Source organism: Lutjanus erythropterus, chromosome 10, assembly GCF_056507025.1.
Source record: "Lutjanus erythropterus isolate fLutEry1 chromosome 10, fLutEry1.hap2, whole genome shotgun sequence".
Classification (NCBI taxonomy): Eukaryota; Metazoa; Chordata; class Actinopteri; order Lutjaniformes; family Lutjanidae; genus Lutjanus; species Lutjanus erythropterus.
In genome coordinates, this window is record NC_139326.1 from 19,050,969 (window position 1) to 19,064,660 (window position 13,692).

Here is a 13,692-nt window from a genome sequence, read left to right on the forward strand (position 1 = left end):
AAGTGAAGGTGCTTTTTCTGTTTTTGTCGAGACAGCAAATAAGGGAAGAGGTGAAAAACAAAAGCCGTGGTAAATATGTCAGTTTATTATAAAAATATTCACCAGCCTTTCTCTGCTGTCAAAGACAATCTTATAAGTTACTTAACACCATTAAGTTCTTGTCTTCATCTTCAAAAAGTACATGGCTGTCTCAGGGATAATGAGGTCACTTTAGGGCCAACATTATTCAGGTCACTTGGAAGCTTTGTGAGGAAATGCAAATGTTCAAGCCCTGAAAAAAAAAGGAGGGAGGGGCGTAAAGAGGAAGCCTTCTCTCCAGTTTTCCTCTCACTTTAACAGTCTGCTTTTCCTCTCCATTCATGATGCAGTTTTATGGAGCTCTGATCCTGTTTATGGCTCTGTCTACAGGTAAGAACAGCTTTCCACTTAGGTCTGTGTGCTTTGAATGAACGTTAAACTCTAAGATACTAAACCTGAAAAAGAAATGTCTTGATGCTAAGGGTTATTCCAAAAGCTGCAAGGGAAATCCTGTCCAAAAGTTAAAGAAATTGTTTTTTCATAGATGAGAGGAAACAGAAATTAATGTAATGATATGTGGTTTAAGTGTCAGACTGTTTCTTGCTCTGACGTGAAAAAAGTGAAACATTTACCTTAAAGAGTACTTTATGGTCAGCAGGTTAACAGGGCTGTCTTTTCAACAAGTGCTTGTTACATGTCATTTTTTATCTTTCTCCCCTCAGTGTCTGTCACCTTTGTACTTGTCTACATCCCACAGAGGCATAAAATTGTCAAAAAAAATAAGATTAAAAGCATATAGGCCATATAGCCTAATGTCAAACTATTCTATTCATCTCAGTTTTGTGACGAGGCTGATCACAGTTTATTGAATAAATAAATGTTAATTTAAAATAAATAAAACACAAGTTGAAGCATACATTTTGATGTTTTTAATACCAGCAGATGGTTTTAATTTTCTCTGAATGTTTTCTCACCCTCAAAACGTGAGAGTATAACTAACTGCACAATGTATTTTCTTGCATAACCCACACAACATAAGTTTCATTTTGATGCATGTTCCAGTTATAGAACCCAGCTGATCAACCGCGACTCATAACCCAGATGTTTGTGTGACAATATGATTAAAAAGGCAACAATTTTGTTCTGTGGCTGTGAAGAACTGTTTTTACAACACTCAAATCAACTGAATCTAATTTTAAAAATCAGTTATGGAAATAAAAAACCTTGCAATAACAATAGACCACATTTATTTTACTTTCATTTAACCAGAAATGGTTACAAATAAAATTGTACACTATTACACTAGGAAAATATGGAGACCACATCAGATTTCAACTAAAAAGAGTCAACATCTGCTTTTGGTGGGATATTTGAGCTGTTGTTTTTTTTTATCTTTGAACCCCTGCATGTAATGGACAATGTGTTCTCTTTGAGGAAAACTATGCAAATTGTCAGTGTGTCATGAAGGGGAGCTTTGTGTTTATAGGCAGTGGAATTTGTGCACGTGATTAACTACATGTTAATATAGTTGATGTTTGCAGATGCACTTGTTGCAAGTCAAATATTCTTGAGTAGATACTTGACTTTAGACAGGCTGCTTTACAACACTGAACAGACAGTTCTGGAACTACTCTGTAGATATCTAGTTCCAGGAATTAACAGACACCCTGCAGCCAATCAGAACTAAGTATTCACCCAGACCATGGTCTAAAGACCAATATAACTGTGATAGACCAAAAATATCAGCCTATTGATACTGTTGCTGCTACCGATACCTTGGCTTTGATACTGATTCTGACTGATACCAGATCAATTTTAACTCAAATAATGTTATACTATACATCCAGTGCTGGACAGTAGTGAAGTACATTTACTTGAGTACTGTACTTAAGTACATTATTGAGTATCTGTACTTTACCTGAGTATTATTTTTTTTTTTTTTTGGAAACTTATTACTTTCACGCCACTACATTTCAAAGACAAATATTGTACTTTTGACTCCACTACATTTCTAGGAAAGTTGTTGACTAAGCTTTGAAGTCAGCTGTTTGTTCTGTTGGTGTTCTTTTGTAAAAGAAGGAAATGCGTCATCCAGACGCTCTCTCTGTAACAAGCACAAGCAAGCTCTCCCTCTGTTATTCAAACAAAAAGCTCTAATGGTGCCGGCAGGAGAAAGACAAAATGAAATCTCAAGATGTTATTATAATTATTCATTATTTCAGGTAGCTTTTGAAGTTTGATTGTTTTTATTGGGGTGAAACATACAGCATAATTCATGTATATACTGCCTCTGAAGACAGAGTTATTCATTAGTTATTTAACAGACTTGGAGAACTCCTTACAGTCGGCTCCAATCTAATTTGATGATGTCATTTCAATCGTTACATCAGAAAATTTTTGTTTTTGTCTTTTTGTTTTTGATTGTATTTTTATGCTGAAGTTTTTATATGTGTTTCTATAGACTTTGTATAGCAGAGTGGTTCAAATCAGTGCATCATTAGATGGCTTCAGAGAGTTACAAGCTTCTGTAAATGCATCATGAAAACAATACAGCATGTATTGATATTAGAAAACTTGTACTTTAATTTGTACTTTTGAATACTTAAGTATTTTTAAAAGCAAGAGCTCTAGTACTTTAACTCAAGTAAAATTTTGACTGAACAACTTTCACTTGTAGTTGAGTAATATTTGACCAGGAGTATCTATACTTTGACTCAAGTACTGGGGTTGAGTACTTTGTCCACCACTGTATACATCATGGTACAATAACTAACTTTAAAGGAAGGAGCTGTTCAAAGAAATTGTGTTAAAAAGAAAACAATGGTCCCTGTCTGTGTGTTTTTTCTGCATGCATTAGACAGCCAGCATTATTAGATGTTTGTATAAGCATGCTGCAGGTTTAATGTTTCACTGACGCTAATGATGTTTGCTCCTTGGATATGAAAATGTGGTATTTTTCAATACCCAATAGTACTGAGTCTGACCAATGCGATCTGTGCCATAAAAGTACAGATTTTTTGGTACTACCAGAGGTGTTAGAAGTGTAGTTAGGTACAGCATTAGTGACATTCACTCTCCTGTGAGCATCTGTGCAATTTATCTGTTCAGCTTTATTTCAACAGGTATACAGCGAGTTAACACCTTGTAGCTTGTTGCTAATTAAGCACCTGATCAAAAGCCAGAGAAAATTGTCTTGATGTTTATAATGAATGAATCGCAGCTCACCACAATATCACGACCTGCTGTTTTCTGTGTCTCTGTACAGCATGTGGATTAAGATGCTACACATGCACAGCCACCGAGCCTAAATCCTGCACAGACACCAAAGCTTGCCCTGTCATCTTCAACCGTTGTTTCTCTCTCAGATTAGACGGTAAGTTTTTCTTTCACATTCAAAATTTCTAATATTGAGAGGCACACCATCATCAGTCACCAAACACCTGATGCAATATGTTGCATAATTGACAGCCTGGCGGCCATTACACACATCCTAATATGTTTTGCACTCTGAGAGTTCCCCTCATGTTTTTTCTCAGGTTACAGCATGGTTACGAAGGGCTGCCAAACCAGCATAGCATGTGGTGGTGCCATCGCTTGCTGCGAAGGGGACTTGTGTAACAGTGCCACACCCACTGGTTCCAGTGTCTTCCTCCTCCTGGTATCATCAGCCATCATCGCAGTCTTTCTCTGAGGCTTTTGTTGTTTCTATGCTGTACATTTTTTGGACCCAATTTGTACAACTGAAAAGGAATAAACAACATTTAAATATGCAGCTGCTCTGCAAAACTCTTTGAGGTGGACTTGCATTTCGATTTCAAATTTAGTCTGACTTGTATTGAGTATGGATTGGGTTACGTAGCCTTCACTCACACAGCCTTTCCCTAAAATGTTCCAGCAGTTTCTCTGGAAAGGGTCATGTATGAATGAGAGCCAGAGACGATCGTATGTGCCACAGGACATCCAGTACACTTTGACATTTATTTTCATCTCTGTTAAAATTCTTAAAGTTGGGTAAAACTATATATACATTAAAATAAATCTTACCAGAATCATTCAAAGCTAAAGTGACCTGTGTGCAAGTAAAAACAAACAGCAGTATGTGTAGAACTTAAAGTTCAAATGAAGTCTGAATAGAAACTCTTTCAGTTTCTGCCATGTGAGTTCCTCATCTCAGCAGTCTAAAAAGGCAGCTGTAGGGGTGTGAAGTGTCTCATGACATTTTGGGCTCTCAGCGTCACCCTTCTGGTGCACGTGTCCTGCAGGGACCGGAGTAGCATATAGCATTTGATTACACATGATCCAGGTACAGACAAAATGGCATAGAAACTTAATGAAAAGGAACTATCTTTGAAGTAATTCCAACATTGTTAGGCAACTGACATTAAAGATGATACTTTCACAATGTTCATTTTTAATAAACAAGCACTTACAGCCAAGTGGAGCAGTGAGGATGTAGGTACTCGGCTCTCCTCCCACCTCTTCCTCCTCATCCTTTGAAAAAACACCTCATGCTAACTTTATTTCTTTATATGAGTTCAATCACTTCATCTTTTCTTTATTATTGTTTTTAAATGAATATTATATTTGATAAGCTTCTGAAACTGTATGACGATGCTTTAAAGGTCCAGTGTGTAAGATTTAGGGGGATTTATTGGCAGAATATGGCAGAAGAGGAATATAATTTTCATAAATATGTTTTCCTTAGTGTGGAAACAACTGAATATAATAATTACTGTGTTTTTCTTTACTTTAGAAAGGGCTTTTTAGATCTACAGAGGGAGTTGTCCTCTTCTAGGCCGTGGTGCACCGGCATGTTTCTACAGTAGCCCAGAACAGACAAACTATACACTGACTCTCGATACAGCTTTTCTCATTTTGTGAGTTTTGTGGCCAACGTAGGTTCTCCTACATGCTCCAAAATCTTGTTGATGTGTTTCAGTACCCACGTAGCACAGTGTTGCCCTGAGGCAACAAACCAAAATCTGGACCAAGGGAGCAGGGAGGACAAATTTTCACTTCAAAAAATGGGGTGAAATATCCCCCTGCCCCACAGCACAGCAGAGGGTTTATCTACCTGGGTGTGTGTGCTGCTGCTCTTCACGTCCTCCTTCTATCAACTTGCCCACCAACAGTTTGCAGTTGCAGTGTGTTGCTTTGCCCCCATAACTGTATTTACCACCAAGTGTAAGATATGAACTTTTGCAGTTTGTCCTGCTGCACGTTTATTTAATAATTTCCTGGGGTTGAATTCCCCAGGTGGTGTTGTTGGCAACCTAAAACTAAACCAGTCTCCCACTTTGGTTACAGTAAGATAGATCGAGAGATTGAACATATTTCCTTCAAAAACACTGCAATTGTGGCTTTAAATGGAAACGATTACAAGGAGGAGTGCAGATCGGAAAGAGGGTGTGTGTAGGTGTGTGTGTTACATTTCCACCAGCAAGTGTCTCTGAAGTTCCACTCAGAAGATGAGGTCAGAGGGTTGTTTGTCAAAAAGTGAAACAGTGATTCAAACAATAACACACTCAAGCGCATATACATACAGCAGACGTGCCATAGATTGTCCTCCCTCTACTGACGGTTGTTCAGCTGTGAGGTGAATTTATACCTAAAATTAATTGTCCAATAGACAGAGCTAATATAGTCTCTCTTTCTCTCTCTCTCTCTCTCTCTCTCTCTCTCTCTCTCTCTCTCTCTCTCTCTCTCTACACACATATATATATACATATATATGCACTGAATGCCTGTTAGAGCAAATGACAGCCTCGTGAAGAGGCCTTCAGAACAGTGCTTAAACATAATTATTATTAAATGATATTAAAACGCATGAAAATTAATATAACACAGCTGATGATCCTGAGGATTTACAACACTGGCCAGCTGACACAAATATTTCAGACTTCCGGCTTTGATGCATTGATCACCATTTCAGATAAAACAGCAAAGATTTGGAGTGCTCCACCTTCAGAGGGCCTTTATTTCTTTCTTCTTTTTTTTTTCTTTCTTGGGGTAACTATAAAATCATCTGACCTTTGGATAATGCCATTCTGCATCATTTTCAACTCGTATGCTTTTTATGTGGACAGAACGTTCAACAACTACATTAACCATCATCCACTCTAACACTAAACTCACTACCACCAGATGTTCACAAGATGGCGCCAACATGCAGGATTTCTTGCATCCTATTAATGCTTCAACTAATAAATCAGAGCAGCATTTCTAAAAAGAAACAACAAAATGCATAATTATGTATTTGTATATTATTTGTCTTTCTGATAGACTTTGTGAACATACATAAACTACTGTGAAAAAATAAACGTACCAGAAATATTCTGTGTCACATTTGGAAGGATTTGAAAGAACTTTACAGGATATTGTAAAAACTTTAAACTGCCAGGAACTGCTCCTCGTGTTAAGTGGTATAGTCTGATCATTACTGAGAAACAAATCTGAAAGTTTGGGGAAAGAAGGGGTAATGAGATCTGTAGTAGCCTATTTGTTTATTTCAGTACAAACAGACAAACAGTTAATGGCAGATAATAACAAAAAGAGGATAACATGCAAAGATTGTTCCTTATTTAAGATTGTTCCTTATTTTAGGTTTGTGACATCCTACCGCAGGGTCCACTTGGGTTCTCACTTTCTAACAAACAGAAGTCCAAGGCAAAGAATATTGTCAGGAACGTACAGGCCTGTAGCCTACATGGTGTGCATGTTGTGACGTAGGTCTGCTTACAGTGTTTATTGTTGATATGGTTTACAGAAAGTATAAATGTCATTTTACGATGAGGTTCCTATAGTAAATACAACTCAACTAAAGACCAGGAGTGTCCATCTCATAGACAAGGCAGTGTATAGGATGATCGATATTCTGTCCCGAATTAATATTTTTGTATATAATAGTATAGCATAAACTGAGTATTATGTGAGGGATAATATGCAGTGTGCAGGTCATTATTGCATAATAAACCCCAACAGGGTGATGCAGGACCCCAACACAAAGCATTTCACAATAATGACGATGTTATCTAGTACCCTTTGGCTTACAAAAGATGATTTTTTGATTTTTTTTTAATCAATTTTACTTCTTGTCTTTACATGTCTATAAATAGTCTGTATGGCTATCTTCGTTGAGCTTTGAAGCTTCATTAAGAAATGCAACAGTCAAGTTGTGAAAGAAGTGTGAGAAGTTGCTCTATAAAGGCCAGATTTTGGAAGAGTTGAAATCTTGCCTCAGTTCTCCTCACTCAGCCTTGATTGAAAGTTCGTTCTCCGTTCATGATGAAGTTTTATGGAGCTCTGGTCCTGATGCTGACTCTGTCTGCAGGTAAGCGTAGGATTCATACATTACATTACATTTATTTATTATTTATACATTTACTACAACCACTACTTTCACATGTAATAATAATAAAAAAAAAACTTAAATAAAAAAAAAAGATTTAAATAGAATGCATAACTTAAGATGGAAAATAAAATTCAGTGAATAAGAATAAATGTTGACACAGTCTGAGGTGGACGATGTGTAGCTCCTGTTGTTGGAGCTTTTTTTTAAACCTGTCCTTTGTCCATTTCACAGTTTGATTTAACACACAACAAAAAGACATCATCTAAAATAAAGGGAATAATTCTTCACTAAAACTTGAATGTGTTATTCCTAAGAAATAGAAGTATTTAGATTTAATTGATTGTCTTAAATAAAATCAAATGCACTGATTATTGTAAATGATTATTACACAATTACGTATCATTGATATATACCATTAAAATTTAAATGTCATTGTGATAGAAATTCCCATCTTTCATCTAATCCTGTAAGTTCCTAAATACAGGAGAGAGAGGAAGGCCTGATATACTTGTATGACTCACAAGACAGCATGAGACAGAACAAACCAGAATTGCTGTATTGTTTTTCTGAATGTCCTGTACCATCATGTGATAACAATATGCAACTCACCCTTTCCTGCCCTTGTATTTATCTGTGTATAAAACACTGACACATTCTCTGTTCTGGGCTCATTCTTTGATTGTGCTGTGAGTCCATCTGCAGACGCCATCAGAAAATACCATTTGCCACATATCCTCTCTGTAGTGTGATACTTTATTTTTTCGTTTTTTTAGAAGAATTCATAATTAAACAGTTGGCTCCCTCAAGTTTCTTTTCACCTTCTCGTACCGGTACATTTTCTGTGGTTACGGAGGACATAACCTGAAACTTACTGCAAGTGTCTTTTTGCAACATATCCCCATATGTGTGAGAACAGGAAAATCATCTGCGGTCAGTTTGTTTGTTTGGTGTTTTTAGTGAAGAACATTAAGATTTACATTTGATCTATGTGTACTTGTATTTCTTTACAGCATATGGATTGAGATGCAAAGTATGTGCAAATAAAGAGTGCCAAGAGGTCGATTGTCCTGCTGCCTTTGACCGCTGTGCAACCACAGAGGAAAACGGTAAATTGTTCTTCTACAGTGGAAGAATTTCTAACTAATATTAGGTGTTTCAAATAGATTGAGCTACTGTATCTCTGCACTGAATTCCTGGTAGCTATTATTGTTGAAAATGAGGTTTGTCCATCTTGCAGGTGTCATCGCCAAGTACTGTGGAAACAGTAATGCGTGTGGAGGTAACGTAAAGTGCTGCGAGACAGACCTGTGTAACAGTGCCATACCTACTGGGTCCAGTGTCCTCCTCCTGCTGGTATCCTCAGCCATCACTGCAGCTTTTCTCTGAAGCACTGGAGGATGCTTTACTTTGTTCTTACACAATCTGTACAACTCAGGAAGATGAAAAATCTTTGAAATTCAAATCTTTATGTAAAAGCTTGGAATGACTGCAGATCGAGAATTGTGTAATAAAACCACAATATGACGGTACATTGTCCTCTGTCTGTAGTCTTTTTTCTGTTTTGTGGTGTGTTTCTTCATGTTCTCTTACTGGATGCAAAGAACATTGCAATCTTAGAAATAGGGGTTACAAACAAGTTCTTTCTGAAGTGCCAAAGTTCTACCCAGAACTTTGGCACTTTTCTAAGTCTGAATGTTCCATTAAGAACTCTACTGAACCAAAACAAGAAACATATTTGAAAGAAAGAGTTCTTCAGGTTCTCTGTTAAAGCCCCTGGGTGGTTTCTTGATAGCACCCAGAAAGTGGAAAGTTTCTTAATAGAACCCCCAGAGAGGCTTCTGGGTGGAACCATTATGCCAAAGGAGGCATGTGTAGACCTCATAACATGTTGTAAAGGGGACTTGTGCAACAGTGCCACACCCACTGGTTTCAGTGTCCTCCTCCTGTTCCTGGAGAATATTTTACTTTTTTCGTACACTACCAAGTCTGTGAAACCCTGGAAGCATAAACACAATTTTAAATTTGAATTTTAATGTAAAAAGTTTGAATGACTGCATATCAAGAATTCTTCAGTAAAACCACAACATGATCTATCATTGGATTGTTTAATTCTTTAGGTTCTGCATTTCACAACACTGTTTACAGCAAAAATAACTTTGTTCTCAAGCCCAGATTAGAAAAGTTTGAAGCTGGGGGGTTCCCTGATAGCTCAGTTGGTAGGGTGTGCGCTCCATGTGTTGAGGCTGTCAGTCCTCTCAGTTAGATTCCCGCCTGCGGCAGTTTTGCTGCGTGTCACCCCCCCCACCCCCTTTCCTGTTATATCTTCAGCTGTCTGAATAAAGGCAAAAAGCCCCAAAAAATAATCTAAAGATTAGCCCATGCTTTCTTATTAGAAGTAGAAAAAATAAGAAATGAGACAATGTTACATATACATGACACATGAATATTGTTTGCGGCCGAGGGAAAAACTCAGTATATTGTAAGGATTACATAGTCATGTTGAGGGTGACAGCCTTACCTTTTGCTAATCTCTGACAGTATTCACTAAATGTTTTCACAGAACAAGAAGTATTGATCAACAGCAGTAAAACGACCGTTACTATTACCCAAACATTCACTTAAGAAACATGTCCCTTAGCATTTCAAACACTGTTGGGTCACAGTGGAATGCCTGGACAGGTGTTACCAGAAACCTCTAACGGTAAAACATTGGCCAATTCATCTTTTCAGTGTTTTGACAAAAATCCTTGAACTGATGTTTATCTATGTATAACTGACACAGTTCACATTTAGAAATCTGTGTATAAATGATCAAAATGACGCTGACTGATTTCATAGTCAAAGGCAGTGTGTGTTAAGATTTGAACATTTGTAAATTTGGCACCACCTGCTGGTAGCACCAAGAAACCTGCTCTAAGACCACTGGTTTACAGCACGTTTAGTTCAAACAAAAGGCACCAAAACAATTTGTAATATGCTCTATCTTATAACATTACATAATTATAGTTTAGTTATTTTCAAGGCATGTGGATGACTTAACCAGTACCGCCCTGCCAGCAATCGCTGTGTAAGAGCAGACACATATTCAGATGGCAGATATCTCATTTTAGAATAAAACTCTTGTACTTTGCAATGTCAGTGTTTAAAATGCGGCAGTGAAAAGCATCAAGCCTATCACTGAAGACGTCAGTGTTGTATCACTTTATCAGTTCTCTGGACTGAGGTTGACACAGCTTAATTCAACTGATAAGGCAAATAAAGTCACCAGGCAGACATGGACAGTAGTTAATAATGGCATCTTCGAGACCTGTTTTACAAGGCAAACCTGCAGTACAATAAAGCTGTTTCTTATTGTGGATCAGCAAAATCAATTCTGACAGAAGAAATGTTTTCCTTTAAGTCTACCCTGAGCTGTGAATTTTAAATTGTGCAAATAGAAAAAAAATCATAAAGCAGTAGATAGAAATGACAGGTCAAGGAAACTTCAAATTTAAAACAGTATCACATGATGTAACTGTACACACCGGCCCTACTCAACTACTTTTTCAGAAGAGCCAGATAAAAAAAAAAAAAACATAAAGTGTCAAGAGGCCAGACATTTGCACTCCTACAGTATGTCCAGCCTGCAAAGGTAGGAATTTAAATGTGTAAGAAAAATGCACCTTTTTATTTTTTTTTCCTCCACTTAATTAGCTTTCAAAATTGGAAAAGAAAAAATGGCGCCCTCCAGTGGTAGCATCAAAACTATTAAACATAACTACTAAACCATACACCTTCTGGATTCAAGTTTCTCTCTTTTACAAATTCAACAGAAACAAAAGAAAACTCACCAAAAAGTCTTTCCACTGTTCAACATTCACCAGCTCTGGTTTGGTTGAGATAAAGGAGGCAGAGTCAGCAGTTTGTCAGCATCGTGTCAGCTTTCCCACTGCTCCATGGTCCAGTTCTGATGCTTATCTGCCCTTTGTGGGAGCTCTCAGTGATGGACAGGGGTCAGCATGGGCACCCTTGCCATATGCAAGCAGCGATGCACTGTGTCTGCTGATATATCCCACCCCATTACAGGTGCAATTATACCCAGTTGATCGATGTTATTAAGTTTATCTGTCAGTGGTTTTGATGTTGTGGCTGATCAGTGTATATATGACACACTGGGAATAAAGTGAGAATTACATCAGTCTTATTTGACATTATTGTTATGGACCTACTGTAGCACTGCGGGAACTTGAAACAAAAACAAAAATTTGACCCATTAAGCTTTTGATAAATGTTGAACAAATATTATTGTGTATGTACACAGAGAAGTCAAGCACTACAGTGATCATCATTCAGTTGAACGCTTCAGTGTCTCAGTATGACCAGATGTTCACAGGATGGCACCAAAGCTGCTGTGGAACTCACTGGATAGACTTTATCTGCCACTGGAGATGACTTTCAAAATACTTTTATAGTTATTGTACCTACACACCTGTGGGCCCATATAGTCTACAGCTGTCAGTTATATTGACCTCAATTGGGAGGAGGCTTTGTGAGCAAATGACTGAAAAGTTGGAGTATAAAAAGCAGGTTTTGGAAGAGTTCACATCTTCCCTCCAGCTCTCCTCTAGCAGGACTGATAAAAAAGTCTGCTGTGCGCTCTGTTCACAATGAAGCTTTGCGGAGTTCTGGTCCTGTTGGTGACTCTGTCTGCAGGTAAGAACAGCTTATGATTCATGTTCTTTAGCTTGACACTGCAACACAAACAACTATAACTTATTATTGTGTAAAAGGAAATGCTGAATCTGAAAAAGGTATTAGTGTCTGAAAGTTAAATTAGTGTGATCATTATTCTCACTTTTATTAAGTGAATGAATTCACTTCAAGTATTATAGTAGTCAGATTTTTAAAAGTACAATTTGCAACGAATTCTGTCTCTTCATGTTGTCTTCTGTGGATGCAAGGGACATTACCTGAGGGTAGGGCTTGACTGACACTGGAGTTTTTGGGCCGATCCCGCCACCAATATTTGGGAGTAAACAAAAATTGTGGCTTATCAGCCAGTATTCTTGCAAAGAATATAATATGCAGAACATATACATAACCCCAAATTTGAAATGAGCCCTCAAATATGGTTATCAAACAAAGGTATGTAATGGAGGCAGGATATTTAACAGTTTAACAGTAAACGTTGCAGTCCAAAATGATATAAGGGGATTTTCAATAATTATAAATACATATAATAGAACAATATTTATTGAACTGAAGAAATGGAACACACATATATAAAATGTTGCCTATAAAACTAAAATGCAAACAATCTGCATAATATTCTGTAAAAAAAAAAAAAAAAAAAAGTTTTCATATTGGTGCACATCAGACAACACATATGGTTCTGGTACTGAGTCTAATATAGCTATGATACGCCGATACTGGTCAGACTGTACCTGTGGGAAAGTAAAAATCACTTTAAACTGATGTTTTTTTGAAAATTTAATTTATCGCCGTGTGTAACAGTATTCTGTATTTCTGTCTAGCATATGGATTGAGATGCTACACATGTATAACACCAAACCCCAAAGACTGCACCCTGGCCTTTACTTGTCCTGCAGAGTATGACGTTTGTGCCAGCGCCGTCGTCCAAGGTAAGTTCTTCCTCCTCATCATAAGTATTTCTTATAATATTAAGTATTGCACATAGATGAACTACCAAAAGGGTTCTGAGATGATACATTGCTGCTTGATGTCTGGTGGCTTTTGTGGTTAAAACTGAAGCATTTCTATCATATCTTACAGGTAACACCGTCAAGAGCTGCTATTACAGTTATGCATGTGATAGCTCCATCACGTGCTGCAAGACAGACTTGTGTAACAGTGCCATACCCACTGGTTCCAGTGTCCTCCTCCTGCTGGTATCCTCAGCCATCACAGCAGCCTTTCTCTGAGGCTCTGGAGAATATTTTACTTTTTACAGACCAAATCTGTACAACTCAGGAAGATTTATTTTCAACATGTAAAAGCTGTGAATGACTGCAGATTGAGAATTGTTCAATAAAGCCCCAATATGATGAACCACTGAATTGTTTAATTCTTTATACTCTGGACCTCCAGCTTTGGCGGCCTTTTACTTTTCACACACATCACCAGAAGGTGCAAACCACTGACAAGTCAACAAATTTTCTCACCACTTCAGACACAAATACAGAAAAGAATAAAAAGAAAAGATTTAATGTGCTCTTTATAAGTGATGAAGCTGGGTGAACCTTCCTTGACATATTTGACCTTCTAATGTAAGACATTATTAGGCAACACTTTCTTGTTAGAGGTGCCGTATACATGCTATATAT

At 37.4% G+C, this 13,692-nt stretch overlaps 2 protein-coding genes and 1 long non-coding RNA gene across 4 annotated transcripts in view; all 3 read left to right on the plus strand.

The window, feature by feature from the left end:
- The first annotated feature begins 258 nt into the window (after nucleotides 1-258).
- Nucleotides 259-3,790, plus strand: LOC146320298 (lymphocyte antigen 6G-like). Its single transcript, XM_084728523.1, has 3 exons — nucleotides 259-408; nucleotides 3,284-3,391; nucleotides 3,555-3,790. The coding sequence occupies exons 1-3, from the start codon at nucleotides 360-362 to the stop codon at nucleotides 3,707-3,709; spliced, it is 312 nt and encodes a 103-aa protein (XP_084584649.1). The 5' UTR covers nucleotides 259-359; the 3' UTR covers nucleotides 3,710-3,790.
- Nucleotides 3,791-7,190: 3,400 nt separating this feature from the next.
- Nucleotides 7,191-8,898, plus strand: LOC146320299 (uncharacterized). Its single transcript, XR_014771467.1, has 3 exons — nucleotides 7,191-7,348; nucleotides 8,380-8,475; nucleotides 8,607-8,898. It is a non-coding gene; the product is annotated as an uncharacterized LOC146320299 (long non-coding RNA).
- Nucleotides 8,899-11,905: 3,007 nt separating this feature from the next.
- The window catches only part of LOC146320300 (lymphocyte antigen 6G-like), a 128,811-nt gene continuing 127,024 nt past the window's right edge, over nucleotides 11,906-13,692 (plus strand). The window contains exons 1-3 of one of the 2 annotated variants that reach the window (XR_014771466.1): nucleotides 11,906-12,061; nucleotides 12,883-12,990; nucleotides 13,142-13,346. Coding sequence is in view for 1 of the 2 variants with exons in the window: in XM_084728524.1 (XP_084584650.1) it covers nucleotides 12,016-12,061; nucleotides 12,883-12,990; nucleotides 13,142-13,290 (303 nt within the window). In the remaining variant the exon portion in view is untranslated. Of the gene's footprint in view, nucleotides 12,062-12,882; nucleotides 12,991-13,141; nucleotides 13,438-13,692 lie in introns of those variants that run through there. The other variant, XM_084728524.1, reaches the window with a different exon arrangement.

Bases quoted from the DNA above. Each gene is read 5' to 3' on its own strand.
- LOC146320298 (XM_084728523.1), top strand. From the start codon at position 360: ATGATGCAGTTTTATGGAGCTCTGATCCTGTTTATGGCTCTGTCTACA. The intron at 409-3,283 runs GTAAGAACAGCT...GTCTCTGTACAG, and splicing joins GTTTATGGCTCTGTCTACAG to CATGTGGATTAAGATGCTAC. The intron at 3,392-3,554 runs GTAAGTTTTTCT...GTTTTTTCTCAG, and splicing joins TTTCTCTCTCAGATTAGACG to GTTACAGCATGGTTACGAAG.